Source organism: Petromyzon marinus, chromosome 55 (assembly GCF_048934315.1).
Source record: "Petromyzon marinus isolate PM22_M1 ecotype Great Lakes invasive population chromosome 55, UKy_Petmar_22M1.pri1.0, whole genome shotgun sequence".
In the NCBI taxonomy this organism is placed as follows: Eukaryota; Metazoa; Chordata; class Hyperoartia; order Petromyzontiformes; family Petromyzontidae; genus Petromyzon; species Petromyzon marinus.
The window spans coordinates 3,944,061-3,964,174 of record NC_133721.1 but is presented as its reverse complement, the minus strand read 5'-3'; the positions used below and the strand labels follow the sequence as shown (position 1 = coordinate 3,964,174).

Genomic DNA, 20,114 nt, shown 5'->3' with positions numbered 1-20,114 from the left:
GTCTTGGATTAATACACGGCCTACGCGGAGGGTGGGGGGGGGGGATGTGTGACGTCAGCAGGCACACAGCGTAACGCTGCCGCATGCGAGTGACATCACAGATGTGACGTCACCGCTCACTGGCCGTGCAAAATATATCCATTATTGCGCCACTAACGTGACCACCGTTGCGGTGGTTCTCTTGCGTGGACGCGATTACCTCACAGCGCAGTTGGCAGCGCCGCAGCTTGTGTTACACATAGACATGACATTAACTTACTAATCCCCCTAATCTCTCCCATCAACATAGTGCTAATCTCCAATTAACCCTGCTGTTTTGCGCGTATGCTGGGATGATACTCGTATGCGGCGACGAAAGCTCATTTCATGGTAATCTTTCTCCCTAATCTCTCTCCCTAATCTCCTCCATTAACACAACTGACCTGTTTGCATCCGGGGATGGAATTCCTTTCCAGCTCAGACCCCGCCTGCTTGCCCATCGCCACATATATAGCCTTGTTGTAACAGCTCTCTCACTGGTTCAGCAGTTCCACTGCTGGATTACTTTTTCCGCCTGAGGACGACCGCTTGTGTTGTGATCGAAACGTCGTGATATATTATTTTTGTTTGATTTTCTTTTTCTATGTGACTTTTCCGAAAGAACCAAAGGGTATAAACAGTTTTTATTTTGCCAGGGAAGGCCCACTGAGTTATGAAGCACTTTTTCAGCAGCGACCTGACCATTACAAATGATCATCACGTGGACATTTATAGCAGCCAAATACTCTAAACGCATGACTCTAAATGTGGAGGGAAAACCCTGAGGAGCCGGAGAAAAATCCACGCGACCACGGGGAGGGAGGGAGACACGCAACCTTCAAATATACAGCAGGCGTCAGAGTCGGGATCCAACCTGAGACCTCCTGTATATCAGGTGAGGCAGTTAACATCTTGCCACGTTTCACTGGTGAGCATGGGAAGTTGCCCGGCATTAACAAAAACGCAAGCGGCAGCGATACCGTTCCCCATCTTTCTATCCCCCGCTTTTCATAACCGGTTTGGCTTATCCATAATATCGTTTTTTTGGGTTAGATCACATAAATATGTGTCGTTAAACCAGCCACCACCCGATACAGCCAATTAGTAAGGTTTGTCACGTAAACAGAACATGCCAATTCGTTACTAGTACAGCACTAACCGGTGTGTTGGAGAGCCAAGCCACAACATTTACAACGTTACATCACGTCACAACGTGATGTAATGAGCCCACACATTGCCTCAATGAAAACAAATAACAATTAGCGGTGTGCAAGGACAATTGCACTGTTTAGTTCCAGCTCAAGGGACGGGGGTGTGGGGGTGGGCAGTGGTGTCTCACATCCGGTGGTGTGGTCCCCAGGTGGGCCGGTGCTGGGGTTGGGGGTTGCTCCAGAGTTCCTGATCCAGTCTCCGACATCATCATCCGACTGACTCCAGCCGCACAGCGGGAGCGCCACGTCGTCAAAGCTGCAGCCGAGACGCGCATCTGCAGAGATGACACGAAGCATCGACACACATGACGCTCGTTTAATTGTTCATGGGTAGTGAGTCCAACTGAGTCGCAGACGTTTCTCTTTAGAGGCAACACATTTATTGTAACATCAACATGTTAACATAAAGGGGTAACTGCCCCTTCACCAGATACAGCCTAGGGTGGTGACCACCCAGCTAACTACACTATACGTAGGAGTTATCGCTACAAAGAGTCAGACCCTCACTCGGGTCCCCAACCACGTGTAGGACGTAGAGCTTCCAGCTTGTAGATGTAGAGCTTCCAGCTGTCAGACGAAGAATCCCGGTCCCTCTCAGGGACCCATCTTATATCCTCCCGGGTCGGGGCCAGCTCCGCCCTCGGCCCCGCCCGCCTTCTCGAGCGTTCTAGCTCCCTCTCGATCCCCCTCGGGAGCTCTCCTTGGACACGTGATCACCCCCTAGCCCCCCCACCTGGGGATTCTCTGTGGACACTCCAGATCACGTGTCTACGGGGTCAACCAGAGTGCCATGTCTCGGGGCAACCCTGCCCCTTGTGGGAGCCAGCACTACACGCTATGTGTGGTGCCCACGCTATCCCAGCGCTCACCAAGCCTCGCGAGGGCTGGTACTACACCCACCTACGGGGTGTACGTGATGACGGTGCATCGCACGCCGTGCTGTGCTAAAGCTGGCCTCACACAGCAACCCACCAAGTGCCGTCCGCAACGTAGGAACATCGCACACCACGGCCCTCCCGGGCCGGCACCATACAGTGACATCCCCGATGCCACTACACATACACAAGTCCATTGAGTCGAGTTATCTGTTTTGCCAAGAAGAGATTCATATAATCGTCACTGGTATTGACGGTGAGTGGGAATCGAACTCGGTTCGCCAGGTTTCATAGTGCAGCACGCTAACCGCTACACCACCACTCCATACATCAACGCACGTGGCGCTTGATTCTTCATTTAATTTTGGGTTTAGATCTCGTTAAGTCTGAAGTCAAATACCTTTCACCACCTGACGCAACTGAGCAAATCAAGTTGCACACATGACCAAACGTGCCAATCCCCATGCTTTGCTTAAAGGCAATCCACAGAAGATGTGACCGTTAAATCGGGAGACGTTTGGTGATACTCGTCCGCGTGTATTGGATCGCGTCTAGCTCGCTGGCTTTTGTAACACAACTCTGGTCGAAAGCAGAATCTGGTGGCATGTGACTCAATTCGGGGCATGTGACTCAAACCCCAGCTGGGGGTTGCATCAGCCCTCATCCCATATGGGGGGGGTCATTCACTATTTAGATTACTTTGGCTGCGATAAATGTCCAAATGATAAGCCACTTTGTTGAGCTGTCCATTCGTGGTAGCCAGGTCACCTTTGACAAATAAGTTAATACCTCAGTGGGCTTTGCCTGGTAGGATGGGGATGGTTTAGTGTTGTATTTGTATGTGTGTGGGTGATTTATTTACCTTTCTTGTATTTTCCACTCCTATCGTATGTGTGTGTACTGTTTGTTGTTGTAACGTTCTTATCTGCCTCAAATGGACATCTGTGAAAAAAGAGCTTTATAGCTTACCGAATTCCTCCAGTATAAATAAATATTCTCATTTTGATAACATGGCTATCACGATATGATGATAAGGTGTGTATTGTCCCTGCTATGGTAACGTGGAATTGAGTAGGAGGCCACTTTCACTCTTCACTTTGAACTGTAACCGTATGAAGCTCGCTAAGATGCATTCTCTCTTCAACAAGAAAGAGCTTAAGAAGTCATCGCTACGCAGGGACGTGTGATTATTATTATACTCTTTTTATGACAGCAACAGGAGTAGGCTGCATTGAACACGATCATAATTAACAGCGCTTTGCCACGGGGATCTTTTGACCATACTTCACCACACTGTTCAGTGCCGCCAGTTGGGGAAGGGGAGAGTGCGGGACCGGTCCAAACGTGACCCGTTACTAATGTTAGCCATGCCGGGAATTGAACTAAGGTCACCTGATACACTAGCACCGTACGGTTAAGGAGCAGCGGTAATTTGTAGTTGAGATGCCAGTGTTACAGCACTTTCACGGCACACTTATTGTCACACAAAAAAAAACCTCCCAATGATTTTTCCGTGACTGCCGTGAATGGGAACACATTGTTACGAATGAGTCGGTCACGCGCAGTGAAAAGTGCCCCGGGGATGCGGTGTGGATGGTGCCATGAGGAGTGGCCGAGCACCTGGCGCTGGAGTCATGGGTTGCTGCGGGATGCACGTGGTGGTGGTGGCAGGAGGAGCAACGCTTGTACTTCCTGGAACAAGACAATTTGATTGTTGGTTAACCAGTAAACATCAACATTGCATTCTAAACCTCTGGCATTGTTCATCGAGTAGCTGTTAACCGTATTCTCCAAAATGGTTCAAAGATGTTCGAGATCTTTCAACCGCAGGACATATAGCCGCGACGGCCAGGGATGCATCGCTTCGAGTCCACTTTTGAAATCTGTGTTTGTGTTGAACGATATAACAAAAACACAGCAATAAGCAGTGGCACAGACTTTCACTGCATTGCACGTATGTTTGTCTTTGTATTTACTATGTTAAACTTCATTCGCACCGGTGTGTAGCCAACCGTGCTAATCCGAGATGCGGGGTAGGACAACAAACTCAAAACAAAAAGCATTTCTAAATAATCTAGTTTCAATGTAGTATAGTGGAGTGTATACTGGTGTAGTTTCGAGTGGTGTAGAATAGAGAAGGAATTAAAGGAATACAATGAACAACTTACATTAATCCTTCGTTGCATTAAAATAAATTCTTATCGATGCCATAAATGGACGTTAATAAACAACGTAATATTGAGCAGGATAATACAATACAGTGAGGGAAAAAAGTATTTGATCCCCTGCTGATTTTGTAGGTTTGCCCACTGACAAAGAAATTATCAGTCTATAATTTTAATGGTAAGTTTATTTGAACAGTGAGAGACAGAATATCAACAAAAAATCCAGAAAAACGCATGTCAAAAATGTAATAAATTGATTTGCATTTTAATGAGGGAAATACGTTTTAACCCCCTCTCAATCAGAAAGATTTCTGGCTCCCAGGTGTCTTTTATACAGGTAACGAGCTAAGATTAGGAGCACACTCTTAAAGGGAGTGCTCCTAATCTCAGCTTGTTACCTGTATAAAAGACACCTGTCCACAAAAGCAATCAATCAATCAGATTCCAAACTCTCCACCATGGCCAAGACCAAAGAGCTCTCCAAAGATGTCAGGGACAAGATTGTAGACCTACACAAGGCTGGAATGGGCTACAAGACCATTGCCAAGCAGCTTGGTGAGAAGGTGACAACAGTTGGTGCGATTATTCGCAAATGGAAGAAACACAAAAGAACTGTCAATCTCCCTCGGCCTGGGGCTCCATGTAAGATCTCACCTCGTGGAGTTGCAATGATCATGAGAACGGTGAGAAATCAGCCCAGAACTACACGGGAGAATCTTGTCAATGATCTCAAGGCAGCTGGGACCATAGTCACCAATAAAACAATTGGTAACACACTACGCCGTGAAGGACTGAAATCCTGCAGCGCCCGCAAGGTCCCCCTGCTCAAGAAAGCACATATACATGCCCGTCTGAAGTTTGCCAATGAACATTTGAATGATTCAGAGGACAACTGGGTGAAAGTGTTGTGGTCAGATGAGACCAAAATGGAGCTCTTTGGCATCAACTCAACTCGCCGTGTTTGGAGGAGGACGAATGCTATGACCCCAAATACACCATCCCCACCGTCAAACATGAAGGTGGAAACATGCTTTGGGGGTGTTTTTCTGCTATGGGGACAGGACTTCACCGCATCAAAGGGACGATGGACAGGGCCATGTACCGTCAAATCTTGGTTGACAACCTCCTTCCCTCAGCCAGGGCATTGAAAATGGGTCGTGGATGGGTATTCCAGCATGACAATGACCCAAAACACACGGCCAAGGTGTACAAAGGAGTGGCTCAAGAAGAAGCACATTAAGATCGTGGAGTGGCCTAGCCAGTCTCAAAACCTTAATCCCATAGAAAATCTGTGGAGGGAGCTGAAGGTTCGAGTTGCCAAACGTCAGCCTCGAAACCTTAATGACTTGGAGAAGATCTGCAAAGAGGAGTGGGACAAAATCCCTCCTGAGATGTGTGCAAACCTGGTGGCTAACTACAAGAAACGTCTGACCTCTGTGATTGCCAACAAGGGTTTTTGCCACCAAGTACTAAGTCATGTTTTGCAGAGGGGTCAAATACTTATTTCCCTCATTAAAATGCAAATAAATTTATAACATTTTTGACATGCGTTTTTACGGATTTTCTTGTTATTCTGTCTCTCACTGTCCAAATAAACCTACCATTAAAATTATAGACTGATCATTTCTTTGTCAGTGGGCAAACGTACAAAATCAGCAGGGGATCAAATACTTTTTTTCCCTCACTGTACATAAAATACCACACTTTAAAATTACAAACCACAAAATGCAGTAGGTTGCAGGCTCAAAAATGTTAAAGCAATTTCATCTTCGTAAACAGGGGAAAGTAGTAGTAGTGTGGTTAGTGCCCTGTAAGTTATGAGCCTAAGTTCAATTCCCGGCCACAGCCAACATCAGGTGATGAATGACATCGTAACCAATGCCCCCTTCGCCAACCCACCCACATCGTGGGTGGTGAGATGTTAACTCCATCGCTTGATATATAGGAGGTCGTGGTGGGTTCGATTCCAACCCTGACGCCTACTGTATATTTAGAGTTTGCGGTGTCTCTCTCCCCGTGGTCGCTTGGATTTTTCTCTTTATTAATTATGCCGTGCAATTATTATGCACACATCTCGTTCATTAGTGGATAATTAAAGACAAGCCGCAGTGCTGCGATTGTTGACCATGCAGCCTCAAACTATGAACCACACGGCAAACCCCACTGTGGTCTGCGCTCCTTCAACGGAGGAGGAGGAACGGAAAAACGCTCTGCTGAAGCCCTCTCGTCGTGACCAACAGACCTCGACATTGCCACCTAGCTCCTGCACACACGTGTGTGCTATCATATGCAAAAATAGAATTATGCCGTAGCATAATACATCGTGGTGTTACACGATGCATCGATGCACGCGATGTTAATTTAAAAAAAATAACAACCCTTGATTGGAATCGTGACTCCCTGAGTCATCAAAATTTCCTGTCATCGCCGGCTGAGTGAATCGTTTCATCCTCAGTCACCTTTGGTGGTGGCGTGAGAAGTAGCCGTGGGCTCCGTCCGGTCGGTAGACGGCACAGACGAGGTACTGACGACGATCCCTGGTGGTGACGACGATGGGGAACGGCTCCATGTGGAGTCCTCGACCAGTGAGCCTGTGGAGCCGCCCAGGACGGTTGTTGTTGCTTTTGTTGTTGTTGCTGCTGCTGTTCCTATTTCTGCTGTTCCTGTTGCTCCTGTTGTTTCTGCTGTTGTTCCTATTGCTGCTGTTGCTGTTGCTGCTGCTGTTCCTATTGCTGCTGTTCCTGTTGCTCCTGCTGTTGCTGCTATTGCTGCTGCTGTTGATGATGTTGCTGTTGCTTCTGTTGCTGCTCCTGTTGCTGTTGCTGCTGTTGTTGTAGCTGTTGTTGCTATTGTTGTTGCTGCTGCTGTTGTTGCTTCTGTTGCTGCTCCTGTTGCTGCTCCTGTTGCCGCTGCTGTTGCTGCTGTTGCTGCTGTTATAGGGACTGTGGAGCCGACTGTTGGTTCCTGGGTGCTGTGTGCAATGCCAGCGGTAGGCAGCGCCACGGCTGCGCTGCTCGCCGTGCCAACCAAGAGAAGAGTGGCTGTGAGATCCGTCGACGATGATTTTGTGGGGCCTGGAGGCGTGGGGGGGTGGGGGGCGGGGGGCGGGGGCAACGTCACCCGCGTCACAGTTCCAGTGAACGTCACAACAACGCCGGCGGACCGTTTATCCAACCACGCCGCCCGGACGCAGATTTTCAAGTGCAACGGTAAATATTGACAATGGGCAGTGGGCGACAGTGTCGGTGGCATTTACCTGCGGCCGTGCTTGAAGGCTGCACGGGTGGACATCCTGCGGAATGAAAAAGTCGCGTGGTTATATTATCTGCAGGCATGGCGAAGCGCGCACGGTAGCAACGTGCGTTTCTGCGTCCCTGCGGCCATGTCGAATTAACAACGTTGCCCTCCACCCGCATAGCTTTCAACCCCACACGGTTTATCCCGTATTCTTGTACAGGAGAATTGAGTTTTCAGGTCTATATGGCGTACAGCCGTTTCAATACGGGAGGACGTCGCGAGTGACAGAGATTTTGGTGTGGAGAAGTGCCAGGCTAAGAAGTGCCGGGCTAAGAAGCGCAGGGCTAAGAAGCGCCGGTATAACAAGTGCAGGGCTAAGAAGCACCAGGCTAAGAAACGCCGGGCTAAGAAGCGCAGGGCTAAGAAGTGCAGGGCTAAGAAGCACCAGGCTAAGAAGTGCAGGGCTAAGAAGTGCCGGGCTAAGAAGCGCCAGGCTAAGAAGCGCCGGGCTAAGAAGCGCAGGGCTAAGAAGCGCCGGGCTAAGAAGTGCAGGGCTAAGAAGCGCAGGGCTAAGAAGCACCAGGCTAAGAAACGCCGGGCTAAGAAGCACAGGGCTAAGAAGTGCAGGGCTAAGAAGCACCAGGCTAAGAAGTGCAGGGCTAAGAAGCGCCGGGATAAGAAGCGCCGGGCTAAGAAGCGCAGGGCTAAGAAGCGCCGGGCTAAGAAGTGCAGGGCTAAGAAGCGCAGGGCTAAGAAGTACCAGGCTAAGAAACGCCGGACTAAGAAGCGCAGGGCTAAGAAGTGCAGGGCTAAGAAGCACCGGGCTAAGAAGTGCAGGGATAAGAAGCGCAGGGCTAAGAAGCGCAGGGCTAAGAAGCGCCGGGCTAAGAAGCGCAGGGCTAAGAAGTGCCGGGGTAAGAAGCGCAGGGTTAGGAAGTGCAGGGCTAAGAAGCGCAGGGCTAAGAAGCACCAGGCTAAGAAATGCAGGGCTAAGAAGTGCCGGGGTAAGAAGCATCAGGCTAATAAGTGCAGGGCTAAGAAGCGCCGGGCTAAGAAGTGCAGGGCTAGGAAGCGCAGGGCTAAGAAGTGCAGGGCTAAGAAGCACCAGGCTAAGAAATGCAGGGCTAAGAAGCACCAGGCTAAGAAGCGCAGGACTAAGAAGTGCCGGGGTAAGAAGCATCAGGCTAAGAAGTGCAGGGCTAAGAAGCGCCGGGCTAAGAAATGCAGGGCTAAGAAGTGCCGGGGTAAGAAGCATCAGGCTAATAAGTGCAGGGCTAAGAAGCGCCGGGCTAAGAAGTGCAGGGCTAGGAAGTGCAGGGCTAAGAAGCGCAGGGCTAAGAAGCACCAGGCTAAGAAATGCAGGGCTAAGAAGTGCCGGGGTAAGAAGCATCAGGCTAATAAGTGCAGGGCTAAGAAGCGCCGGGCTAAGAAGTGCAGGGCTAAGAAGCGCAGGGCTAAGAAGCACCAGGCTAAGAAATGCAGGGCTAAGAAGCACCAGGCTAAGAAGCGCAGGACTAAGAAGTGCCGGGGTAAGAAGCATCAGGCTAAGAAGTGCAGGGCTAAGAAGCGCCGGGCTAAGAAATGCAGGGCTAAGAAGTGCCGGGGTAAGAAGCATCAGGCTAATAAGTGCAGGGCTAAGAAGCGCCGGGCTAAGAAGTGCAGGGCTAGGAAGTGCAGGGCTAAGAAGCGCAGGGCTAAGAAGCACCAGGCTAAAAAATGCAGGGCTAAAAAGTGCCGGGGTAAGAAGCATCAGGCTAATAAGTGCAGGGCTAAGAAGCGCCGGGCTAAGAAGTGCAGGGCTAGGAAGCGCAGGGCTAAGAAGTGCAGGGCTAAGAAGCACCAGGCTAAGAAATGCAGGGCTAAGAAGCACCAGGCTAAGAAGCGCAGGACTAAGAAGTGCCGGGGTAAGAAGCATCAGGCTAAGAAGTGCAGGGCTAAGAAGCGCCGGGCTAAGAAGTGCAGGGCTAAGAAGCGCAGCGCTAAGAAGCACCGGGCTAAGAAGCGCAGGGCTAAGAAGTGCAGGGCTAAGAAGCACCAGGCTAAGAAGCGCAGGGTTAGGAAGTGCAGGGCTAAGAAGTGCAGGGCTAAGAAGTGCAGGGCTAAGAAGCACCAGGCTAAGAAGCGCAGGGCTAAGAAGTACAGGGCTAAGAAGCGCAGGGCTAAGAAGCGCCGGGCTAAGAAGCGCAGGGCTAAGACGTGCAGGGCTAAGAAGCACCAGGCTAAGAAGCGCAGGGTTAGGAAGTGCAGGGCTAAGAATCGCAGGGCTAAGAAGCGCAGGGCTAAGAAGTGCCGGGGTAAGAAGCATCAGGCTAAGAAGTGCCGGGCTAAGAAGTGCACGGCTAAGAAGTGCCAGGCTAAGAAGTGCACGGCTAAGAAGCGCAGGGCTAAGAAGCACCAGGCTCTCGTGGGTTCAACGCTGCGGTTCGAAGTTTGCATTGCACGGCCAAAATTGTGCAACTGCTCTGCGTTTATCTTTTTAATTTAATGTCACTGATTAAAGTAGTGATTTAAACCAAAAAATTTTTCTTGGATTATTTAGAGCGTGAGGATTATATTATGTAATCATTTCCGTGGCTCTCAGCTGGCTATCGCATAGGTTTTAAAATTGCAATGATTAGAAGACTTTAAAAATACCTCTATTCGTACTGGAATTGAAATGCATTTGCTAAATTATATAACGAAAATCACATCCCTAATTGTAGTCAAGGGTTTTCTTTATACGGAATCGCCATTTGCCTTTATAAACACATGTTACAGTAGTCCTACTTAAATTTTTACCAAAGAGTATTGCAATCATTATTTTTAGAGATACAGCCATGCGTTGTGATAATAACGTATATTTAACTTATATCTTAAAAAGAGGACCATTTTTATATTGCGATTATGATTTGCAATAAAAAATATATATTTTGCTCATCAGTCATTGTTCATTCTTAATTTATTTTTACTGTGACACGTCGCGTATGTCAGAGAAGCGATCGGTGTTGTTGTTTTGTGTCAATGAAACCCGATTTTGGAGCTTCTTGGCTCACGGGGTCATTCAAAATAAACACTACTTCATTGGCCAATTGTTTCAGTTATGTAACAGCAAAATCTATTACAAAGACCCGTGCCACTCTTTGCGACTCGATGTTTAAGGTTCGAGCTCACAACAGTTACAAGCAACAAGTTTCTTCCGGGAATGGAGTGTTGGTCACCAGTGGACATTTGTGCACGCTATTGCGAGTGGTGATGCAGTGCGTCATGCCCACCTGGGTCTGGCCACGACTCGTCAGGACACTCTGTGAGAGAGACAAGGAGAGAGAGAGAGATACGCAAGCACACAGGCGCGGTGGGTTATGTACGTACGTATGTCGAACTTCTTTCGCACCGCACGTAGCCGACCGTGCTAGTCGGAGGCGCGGGGGAAGAACAACAAACTAAACACAACAACAATCAGTTTCTAAAAAAATTAGTTTGTCAATCGAGATGATTTAAAAGTGGCACAGCTCCAATGGCTTCCTAATATCGGAAGGAGAGTTCCAGACAGCCGCTCGAAGCACCCCTGAAAGCGCCGCGCGCGATGATGATGATGATGCGGTGACTGCTGTCTTTGTTCGATGGCCAGCAGCCATCGCTGCTGCTGCTAGCGAGGGTCACAGCAAATCCCAAACCTTCGCGGAGTCTCCGGGGGGGTCAACCCCACCCGTTGTCTGCATATCGCCAGGTTTAGTGCCATCTCTGACTAACCACGGGCCAATAGCCAAAGCAGCTCGATTGATTTAAACATTAAATTGACATTTCACGCGATTCACTCTGTGCAAAAAAACCAAGCGGCGTGGGGTCACACAGCCGGCGCAGGTTGTCGGTGGCGCGCCGGTTCCGGCTGCCTTCCCAAGTGCACCTCAAAGTGCACCTAGCCTGGCACAGGCGCCGTGGGGACGTCACCATCACTTTGTGGAGGCTGTTAGTATTGGCTGCCTTCCCGCTTGGCGCCGCGTGACTCACACATTCTGCGGCGCTTTGACCATCAGTTACCATGAGCGTTGGTTACATAAAATAACAATTATTATTACGACTACGTGTTTGGGATGTTTTGATGAGCCTTCATTCGCAAAGTGAAATGTGAGCACAGTGTTCACTCGTGGTTCATGAACTTGCTATCCGCGATTTTGGCATCGAGAGAGATATAAAGTGATGTGATATAATACGATGATAGAGAATGTGATGAGATAATTTAAGGTAAAGTAAGTTCCTATTCTTGGTTCTTTCGGTAAAGTCACGTAGAAGGGAAACAATAATATAATAAAAATATAAAACAATAAAATTATCCAAACGTTTCGACTGCAACACAAGCAATCATCATCAGGTGTGAAAACCACTGCAATAAATTTTGAAAAAAGTGGCGGTTTTTTTAACGTTAGCACCACGGAGAGCGATTTGGCAGTTATTCAGGTGGACGAGTCCATCTATGTTCGGAAAAGAGGAGGGGGGAGACGAAAATGATGGATGCGGTCTGAAAGCCACCGTAAGCGTGAACAATCAATTAAGACCCGAAATGGTTTATCAAATCCTTCCAATGATTGCTAAGCCAGAATCCATCTTCTCGGTTTAAATTATCTCTGTGTTTGTATATGTGGATAGCCTCATGAACGAATCTCTCATGGTAGCCAGATGGCTTGCAAAGAACCTCTGTCTTGGAGAAGTCAATGTCATGTGAACCTACTGAATTATAACAGTGATCTGCCACGGCCGAGGTGTTGGTCCTACCGTGTTTTAGGTCTGCTTTGTGTTCACGAATGCGGTCCGAGACATGTTGTTTGGTTTCTCCAATGCAACTACTACCACAGAGGTAACTTAGTTTGTAGACGCCAGGGTACTGTATGTCCAGAATCACATCTTTTGCAGACGGAACCAGATCACGGATTTTATGTAATGTGTTGAATCGGACCTGGATCTTGTGTTTATTCAAGATTTTGGAGATCTTTTTTGTGATCCCCGCAATGTCGGGTAAAGTGATGGTTTTGAACGGCTCCTCAAGAGGGTCCTTCTTCATGGTTGGAGTGATAGCTTTGTGGATGTTGTAGTTGCTGTAACCATTCGCCTTAAGAGCTTGGTGTACGTGCTTGAGTTCACTGGCTATGTGTTCCTGGTCGGATATGCATTGGGCTCTATGGTGCAGAGTCTTGATGAGGGAATTCTTCTTGGATGGATGGTGGTGGGAATCCGGTTTCAGGTAAGCATCCGTATGGGTAGCTTTCCTGTAGACAGAGTGGCTCATTGAACCATCAGGTCTCTTTTTTATTAGGACATCCAAAAAAGGTAGCTTGCCAACTTTTTCGACTACCATGGTAAATCTGATGGCTGGGTGTATGGAATTGATGTGGTCGAGGAATTGGTCTAGAGCAGGCCGGCCATGTGGCCAGATGACAAAAGTGTCATCCACGTACCTCTTCTATAAGGTTGGGCGTAGTGTGGCAGTCTGGATGGCGTCAGTCTCAAATTTCTCCATGAAAATGTTGGCTACAACCGGAGATAAGGGGGAGCCCATTGGGGTGCCCTCAATTTGTAGAAAGTTCCATTCCAAGTGAAGTATGTATTGGTTAAGCAGTGTCTCACCATCTGAATAACTGCCAAATCGCTCTCCGTGGTGCTAACATTAAAAAACCCGCCACTTTTTTTTCAAATTTTCTTGCTGTGGTTTTCACACCTGATGATGATTGCTTGTGTTGCAGTCGAAACATCGTGAGAATTTTATTGTTTTATATTTATATTATTTTATTGTTTCCCTTCTACGTGACTTTACTGAAAGAACCAAGAATATGAGTCCCTGCAGTCACGAAAGCTTTAAATCAAAATTTAAAGTAAGTTAATTTATAAACTATTATTTTATATTTTTAAAAATTACATTGTTTATTCTAACACATTTTATTTTGATTCCTGATCATTTTCACGTGTTTAATTATCTTGCATTTATTTAAGGTAATTCAATTTTAAAAGATCGGGTTTTGTAGGCCCAATATCATTCATGAAATGGTTCTGTTGACGAGCATGTCCGGAGAGTAACCTTCGCGAATAACGAGGGCAAGGCTGTGCACCGCACTGACTGCGGTTCTAAATTCCCTCCACCACGAACCAAACTTACCGTTGACTAAAAGCTGACAACTCCACCCATGTGATGATGTGACCCCCGTGAGACGATGGCGTAGACGCCTCTCCCCCCCCCCCCCCCTGAGGAAACTCACCGCATCCTTCGAGCACAGAGACGTCATCCACTGCCACGTCCCCAAGCCACGTGAGACCTCGAACCCCTTCGAGCACCAACTATGAAAAACACAGCATAAGCAGGAGCAGCAGCAGCAGGGGCACAGGGGCAGCAGCAGCATGAGCAGCAGGAGCAGCAGGAGCAGCAGGAGCATCAGGCGCGTCGTCAAGGGGGGGGTCATTGCAGGGCAAGGGATGCGGCGGCGGCGGCGGCGGCGGACCAATGCGTGGCCGTTTTTGTCGTCCCGGTTTCCGTCAAAGTCGAAGGGTTGAGAGCCACGCGGCCGTCCTAAGAGCAGCGGACAGGCGGTGAAACGAGGACGCGGCCGTAGACTGGTTTCGTCCCCGGGGCTCATATGAACTGTCAACCCCTTATCAGTGCCTTAACTTGTTACAGACCAATTCATACCGTTATTGGCCCTTTATACAACTCAACATTCATCCGACAAAATCCCAACACAATGTAGAAACACAAATAGACAAGACAAAATGTGCCCATATTGCAACAAGAATACGGGGTACACCGTATGGGTTGACAGCTATGGGGGCTCATCAATGCAGTCGCCAATGTTAGCTGCCGCAATCAGCCTCTGGCGAGTCCTAATGAGGATACAACTGTGATGACAGGGCCACGTTGTAGCACCTCTGTCGCTCCAGTTAACATGAAGCATAGTGACTTGCGCTATCAACATGGCCACCTGAGTTCGATTCCCGCTCATGGCCAACACCGGTGATGGTTATCTGAACCGGTCCTGGGCCTCCCCTAGGTCGACTCAGCCTCAAGTGAGTACCTGGCGCGGTGTGAAAACATCGCCACTGGAGAGACAAAGGCCACTGGGCGTGGTGCTACTCGTTCCGGCCTTCAAGAGCGCTACTCGCTAACAGCACTTTTCCCCAACCAGTCTGTTAAGGCTACATGTACGGTGGAAGGGGGAGATTATATTTTGTTCTAGATTTGAAGCTTTCGTGACTGCAAGGATCCATACTCTTTGGTTCTATTCGGTAAAGTCACGTAAAAGTATAAAACAACAAAAATAAAAAAAAATTCACGACGTTTCGGCCACAACACAAGTGGCCTTCATCAGGTGAAGGGACCAGACTGTCTCGAGGACAGCACTGGAGTGAACACAGCCAAGCTCAGACCACGACCTTTAAGCTGTGTGAGAGGAAGCAGAGTGCCTTGACGAAGGAATTAGCATAAAAAATAGTATTTAATTGGCGGACTTAGCATGATGAACCATGTAGAGAGGGGGGACATGTGCAGACCGGCGAGGGGGGGAGGGGGAGTTTACATATTGATGGTGTGAAAAGGGAATTTAAGCAGCTGCGAAAGTTTGGGATACCACTACTTGAAAAAATATACTGTACCATTGAAAATTAGTTTAATGTTTGGTTCGATTTAGAACATCTTTCCAATGGTTGCTTAATTTGAAACCATCTTCTCGGTTGAAATTGTGTCTGTGTTTGTAAATCTGAATTGCCTCGTGAACAAACCTCTGATAAAAACCCGTGGGTTTGCAAAGAACCTTGGTATCGGAGAAAATTATATCGTGATCACCCACAGCGTTGTAACAGTGATCAAGGCGTAGGACACATCCAAGCAGATGTTGCGAGAGCTTAAATAGCCACTATTCTTAAGAATGCTAAGAAACCCATTAGCAACATCAGCAAAAATGAACGCTCTGAACTCGCTAATTTAAAAAACAGAAGTGACATAGTCATCCTCTCAGCCGATAAAGGCAACGCTACTGTAATTATGGATAAAGATTCATACAACAACAAAATCCAGAATCTGCTCAACGATGGAAGTTACTCAAAAATTAAAAATTACCCTACTAATAGCCTAGCGATAAAAACCAACAAGATCATCACAAGTTCGACTTCCCTAATCCACCCTAAACGTCCCTCCCTAAAACTTTCTGCTGCAAGACCCCCTAGATTCTATGGTCTTCCCAAGATTCATAAAGAAGGCACCCCACTACGACCCATCGTATCCACGATCAACTCCCCTACCTATAGACTAGCCCGTTTTCTGTCAGATACCTTGCTGCCTTTCACTGGCAAGACCGCCTCAGCAGTACTTAACTCAGCCCAATTGGTCTCTATGGTCAAAGACGTTGTACTGTCCCCTGACGATATCCTTGTCAGCTCGATGTGGTCTCTTTGTTCACCAAGGTCCCAGTACCTGATACCATTGAAATAATTGAAAATTTGGTCCAACATGGACTAGACCCCGATACACCTGCACTGGTTAGGCACTGCCTCAACAATACCTACTTTACTTGGAATGGCTCCTTCTACAAACAAAATGAGGGTACCCCCATGGGATCCCCCTTGTCAGCAGTGATAGCCAATATTTTCATGGAGAAATTTGAATCAGACGCCATCCAGACTTGCACCCTCAGACCTTCCCTGTGGAAGAGATATGTAGACGACACTTTCGTCATTTGGCCACATGGCCTCCCGGCTTTGAACCTTTTCCTAGACCACATTAATTCCAGACACCCCGCCATCAAATTCGCCATGGAAGTGGAGAAAGATGGCAAGTTGCCATTCTTAGATGTTCTGTTTGAGAAGAGACCTGATGGCTCATTGGGACATTCTGTCTACAGGAAACCCACCCACACAGATTCCTACTTGAAACCTGATTCCCACCACCACCCGACGCAAAATAATTATCTCATCAAAACGTTATACCACAGGGCTCATTGCATTTCGGACCAACACCACCTGACCAGTGAATTAAAACATGTGCATCTGGCCCTCAAAAGGAATGGATACTCTGACCGTACCATCTGCCAAGCTGTTTCTCCCTCCATACAGAAACAACCACTTGATACTCCGATCAAAACCATCACACTGCCATATATAGCAGGCATTACTAAAAAGATCTCCAAAATTCTAAACAAACACAAGATCCTGGTCCGGTTCAATACAGTACACAAAATCCGTAACCTGATCCCTTCCATGAAGGATGTCATTCCTGACTTACAGTACCCCGCAGTTTACAGATTGATCTGCACCTGTGGTGACTGTTATATCGGGGAGACGAAACGAATTCGCGAGCACAAATCAGATTTGAAACACGGCAGAACGAATTATTCTGCCGTAGCTGATCACTGCTACAACGCTGTGGGTAATCACGATATAATTTTCTCCGATACCAAGGTTCTTTGCAAACCCACGGGTTTTTATCAGAGATTTGTTCACGAGGCATCATGCTAAGTCCGCCAATAAAATGCTATTTTTTATGCTATTTCCTTTGTCAAGGCGCTCTGCTTCCTCTCACACAGCTTAAAGGTCGCGGTCTGAGCTTGGCTGTGTTCACTCCAGCGCTGTCCTCGAGACAGTCTGGTCCCTTCACCTGAAGAAGGCCACTTGTGTTGTGGCCGAAACGTCGTGAATTTTTTATTTGTTATTTTTGTTGTTTTATACTTTTATGTGACTTTACCGAATAGAACCATGGTGATTCCATCAGAGCAGTGGGATGGTGCCGTACCGAGGTGGCCTCCACCGCGGCCTGCAGGGTCACCGATCCTCGCTTCCAGGCATCTCCCTGGGGGCCCTGGCGGGACCACACGAGCGACTCGGCGGGGCCCGCCTTGGCGTAGACGTTGAGGGCCATGCCGGCGTCCTCACTCCTCATGAGGTACCAGAAGCGCAGGCACGCAGAGCGCGCCCAGCGCGCCGCGGGGCTCTGCAGCCGCACCGTCTGCGTCTCGATGAAGTTGTGAGCCTCCAGGTAGATGTAGCAGCCGTCTGAGGGCGGGGCAGACAAAGACAAAGATCTCCCGTGTAGCCTTAACATACTGTGGGGGCAAGTGCTTTTAGCGAGGAGCACCTGTGAAGGCCGGGATCGAACCCACGACCTCCTGCATACCACGCTTGGTATTTAACATCTAACCAGAGTGATGATGTTGACGAGAGAGAGACACGCAAACTCCAAATAAACCGCAGGTATCAGAGTCGGGTTCGAACCCACGACCTCATGCATACCAGGCGAGGTAGTTAACATCTCCTAGCCACAGTGATGATGATGAGGGAGAGACACGTAAACTGCAAATATACAGCAGGCGTCAGGGTCGGGATAGAACCCACGACCTCCTGCATACCACGCGAGGTATTTAACATCTCCTAACCACAGTGATGATGTTGATGAGAGAGACACACAAACTGAAAATATACAGCAGGCGTCAGGGTCGGCATCTAACCCACGACCTCCTGCATACCAGGCGAGGTAGTTAACATCTCCTAGCCACAGTGACGATGAAGGAGAGACACGCAAACTGCAAATATAGAGCAGGCGTCAGGGTCGGGATAGAACCCACGACCTCCTGCATACCAGACGAGGCAGTTAACATCGCACTAACAGGATCTAAAACCCAATCCCCCCCTTCGACTATGACAATTGAGCGCTGTTCACGCCGTCATTCTTACTCTGTTCGCAACCCCCCCCCCCCTTCGCGCGTTCCACTCACTTCCCGTGGTGTGGTCTCCGCTGGGCCCCGACCTCGCGGTTGGAGTGGGCCCGCTGGTCCGGATCCACTCGCCGTCGTCCCCCTCACACAGCTGCTTCCATTCGCAGAAGGGGTCGTTGTGGTCGTCGAAATCGCAGGAGACGGAGGTCACTGCGGGGACACACGGAGCGGTAGGGAGAACCGTTCCCAGCGTCACCGTCGCTGCTCAACGATCGACCTCCAGCGATGGAATTAGCAGCCCTCGCCGCCTTTGCAAACCGAAATAAAACGACATTTGGCCAATGGCAAGGAAACCAAAAAAGATACATTTTTTGCCAGGTTAAGGCCCCCACTGAGCTACATAGATCTTTTTGCAAAAGCGGACTGGCCATCGCAAATGACAGCTCAACGAACGTGGCTTATCACGCGGAAATGTGCACCAGCCAAACACTCTAAACGCGTGATGTTTATTCTAAGTGTGGAGAGAAAAAAACCGGAGGACCCGGAGAAAAAATCACGTGGCCACGGGGAGAGAGACACGCATACTTCATATATACATGGAGTCCGGGTCGGGATAGAACCCACGAATCTCCTGCGTACCAGGCGAGGGAGTCAACATCTCGCCACCGCGGCACCCGTTTGATCACCACGATTACGCTTGCGTATCCGGGAAAGCAAGAAATCCGGAACACAGAACCCAACCATTCTGACAACAAAGCAACCACTGAGCTGGCAAAACAATATGTGCTCATTATGTATCGCGGTTATGCATAAAGAATGAAAGAGCAGCAGCGGCGATGATAACGATCTTGCGGAATTGAGATTTAATTCACCGTTGTGCGTGACTTGCTGCTGTGTTCCGCCAGTTGTGCTCGCAGCGTTCTGTGCCCAGGCTCTGCAACAACAACAAAAATCAGCGACTCCCGCGGATTGCTCGACAAACACTGAAGTCAACGTTCCACGCCACGCTGCACATCGCCGCATAAAACGGCGTGCATCGCATCGTCGTTTTCAACAGAGTGGAACCCACTCAGCCAACAGCCGGCGGAATGCAAAAAAAACACAGTCTTTAACATTGAAGTCTATGGGAGGATTGAACATTGAAGTCTATGGGAGGATTTAACATTGAAGTCGATAGGAGCCATACAAGAGAAGACGAATAACATTGAGGACATTGCTATATTTGCAGAGTATACAGAGCGATAGTAGCAGTTATAGTACGCTGAATTTACCCTGTTTCTTGAAGAAAGGGCCATGCCATTTGGCAGCCTATGAACACGACCACAAATCTGCTGACCATTCTGTTCGAGTGAGTGGCTTTATGAATCCGACTACCACCTCGCCACTGAATTGCCTTGCTCTGACCTCCTCTGTAAGCAGCACCCTCGGGGTTATAAAGGCCCCGCGTGGCCCTGTAGGGCTGACCTATGTTCTGTTTACACAGGGAGGAGATTTTCTTTACTTATCGAGAATTTGACAATGTTACATGCGGGGGAGGGGAGGTGACGACGACATCGTGTACGCACGTCACACGCTTGTGATTGTTATTTACTTAAATGTCTACGCTAATAATAAAACAAGGGAGGTTGCTCAAGGCGCACTCGTCTCGTGCATCAAACGGTGCCTTCGGATTGCATTGCAACGCGGCCGCGTCCCGTCGGGCGTGACCCAACAAAGCGGCCGCGTGACTCTGGCCTCGCGTGAACAACATCCATCACCCGCTGTCGGTCGTGCGCCCGCTCGGCTGTTGGGTCGTGGAGAATCATCGGGAAAGCAAAAAACGATAAAAAAAAAACACTGCCCGTCACAAAACTCCGCACGCTCTCGTCGTCGCCACCACCACAATCGTCGTCGTCACAATAAACCATCAATCCGACTAACGACGCCCATTTTCGCCCCCGGATGACG

At 48.6% G+C, this 20,114-nt stretch overlaps 1 protein-coding gene across 1 annotated transcript in view; it reads right to left on the bottom strand.

Annotated features, from left to right (window-relative positions):
• The window catches only part of LOC116954620 (MAM and LDL-receptor class A domain-containing protein 1-like), a 29,138-nt gene extending 9,557 nt beyond the window's left edge, over positions 1-19,581 (bottom strand). Inside the window, exons 1-10 of the mRNA XM_076052225.1 lie at positions 19,439-19,581; positions 19,040-19,101; positions 18,228-18,377; positions 17,249-17,508; positions 13,731-13,809; positions 10,758-10,787; positions 7,526-7,561; positions 6,729-7,343; positions 3,725-3,796; positions 1,358-1,504 (exon numbers count right to left, since the gene is read on the bottom strand). Coding sequence (XP_075908340.1) covers positions 1,358-1,504; positions 3,725-3,796; positions 6,729-7,343; positions 7,526-7,561; positions 10,758-10,787; positions 13,731-13,809; positions 17,249-17,508; positions 18,228-18,377; positions 19,040-19,101; positions 19,439-19,506 — 1,519 coding nt within the window. The 5' untranslated portion in view covers positions 19,507-19,581. The remainder of the gene's footprint in view (positions 1-1,357; positions 1,505-3,724; positions 3,797-6,728; positions 7,344-7,525; positions 7,562-10,757; positions 10,788-13,730; positions 13,810-17,248; positions 17,509-18,227; positions 18,378-19,039; positions 19,102-19,438) is intronic.
• Between the last annotated feature and the right edge of the window lie 533 nt (positions 19,582-20,114).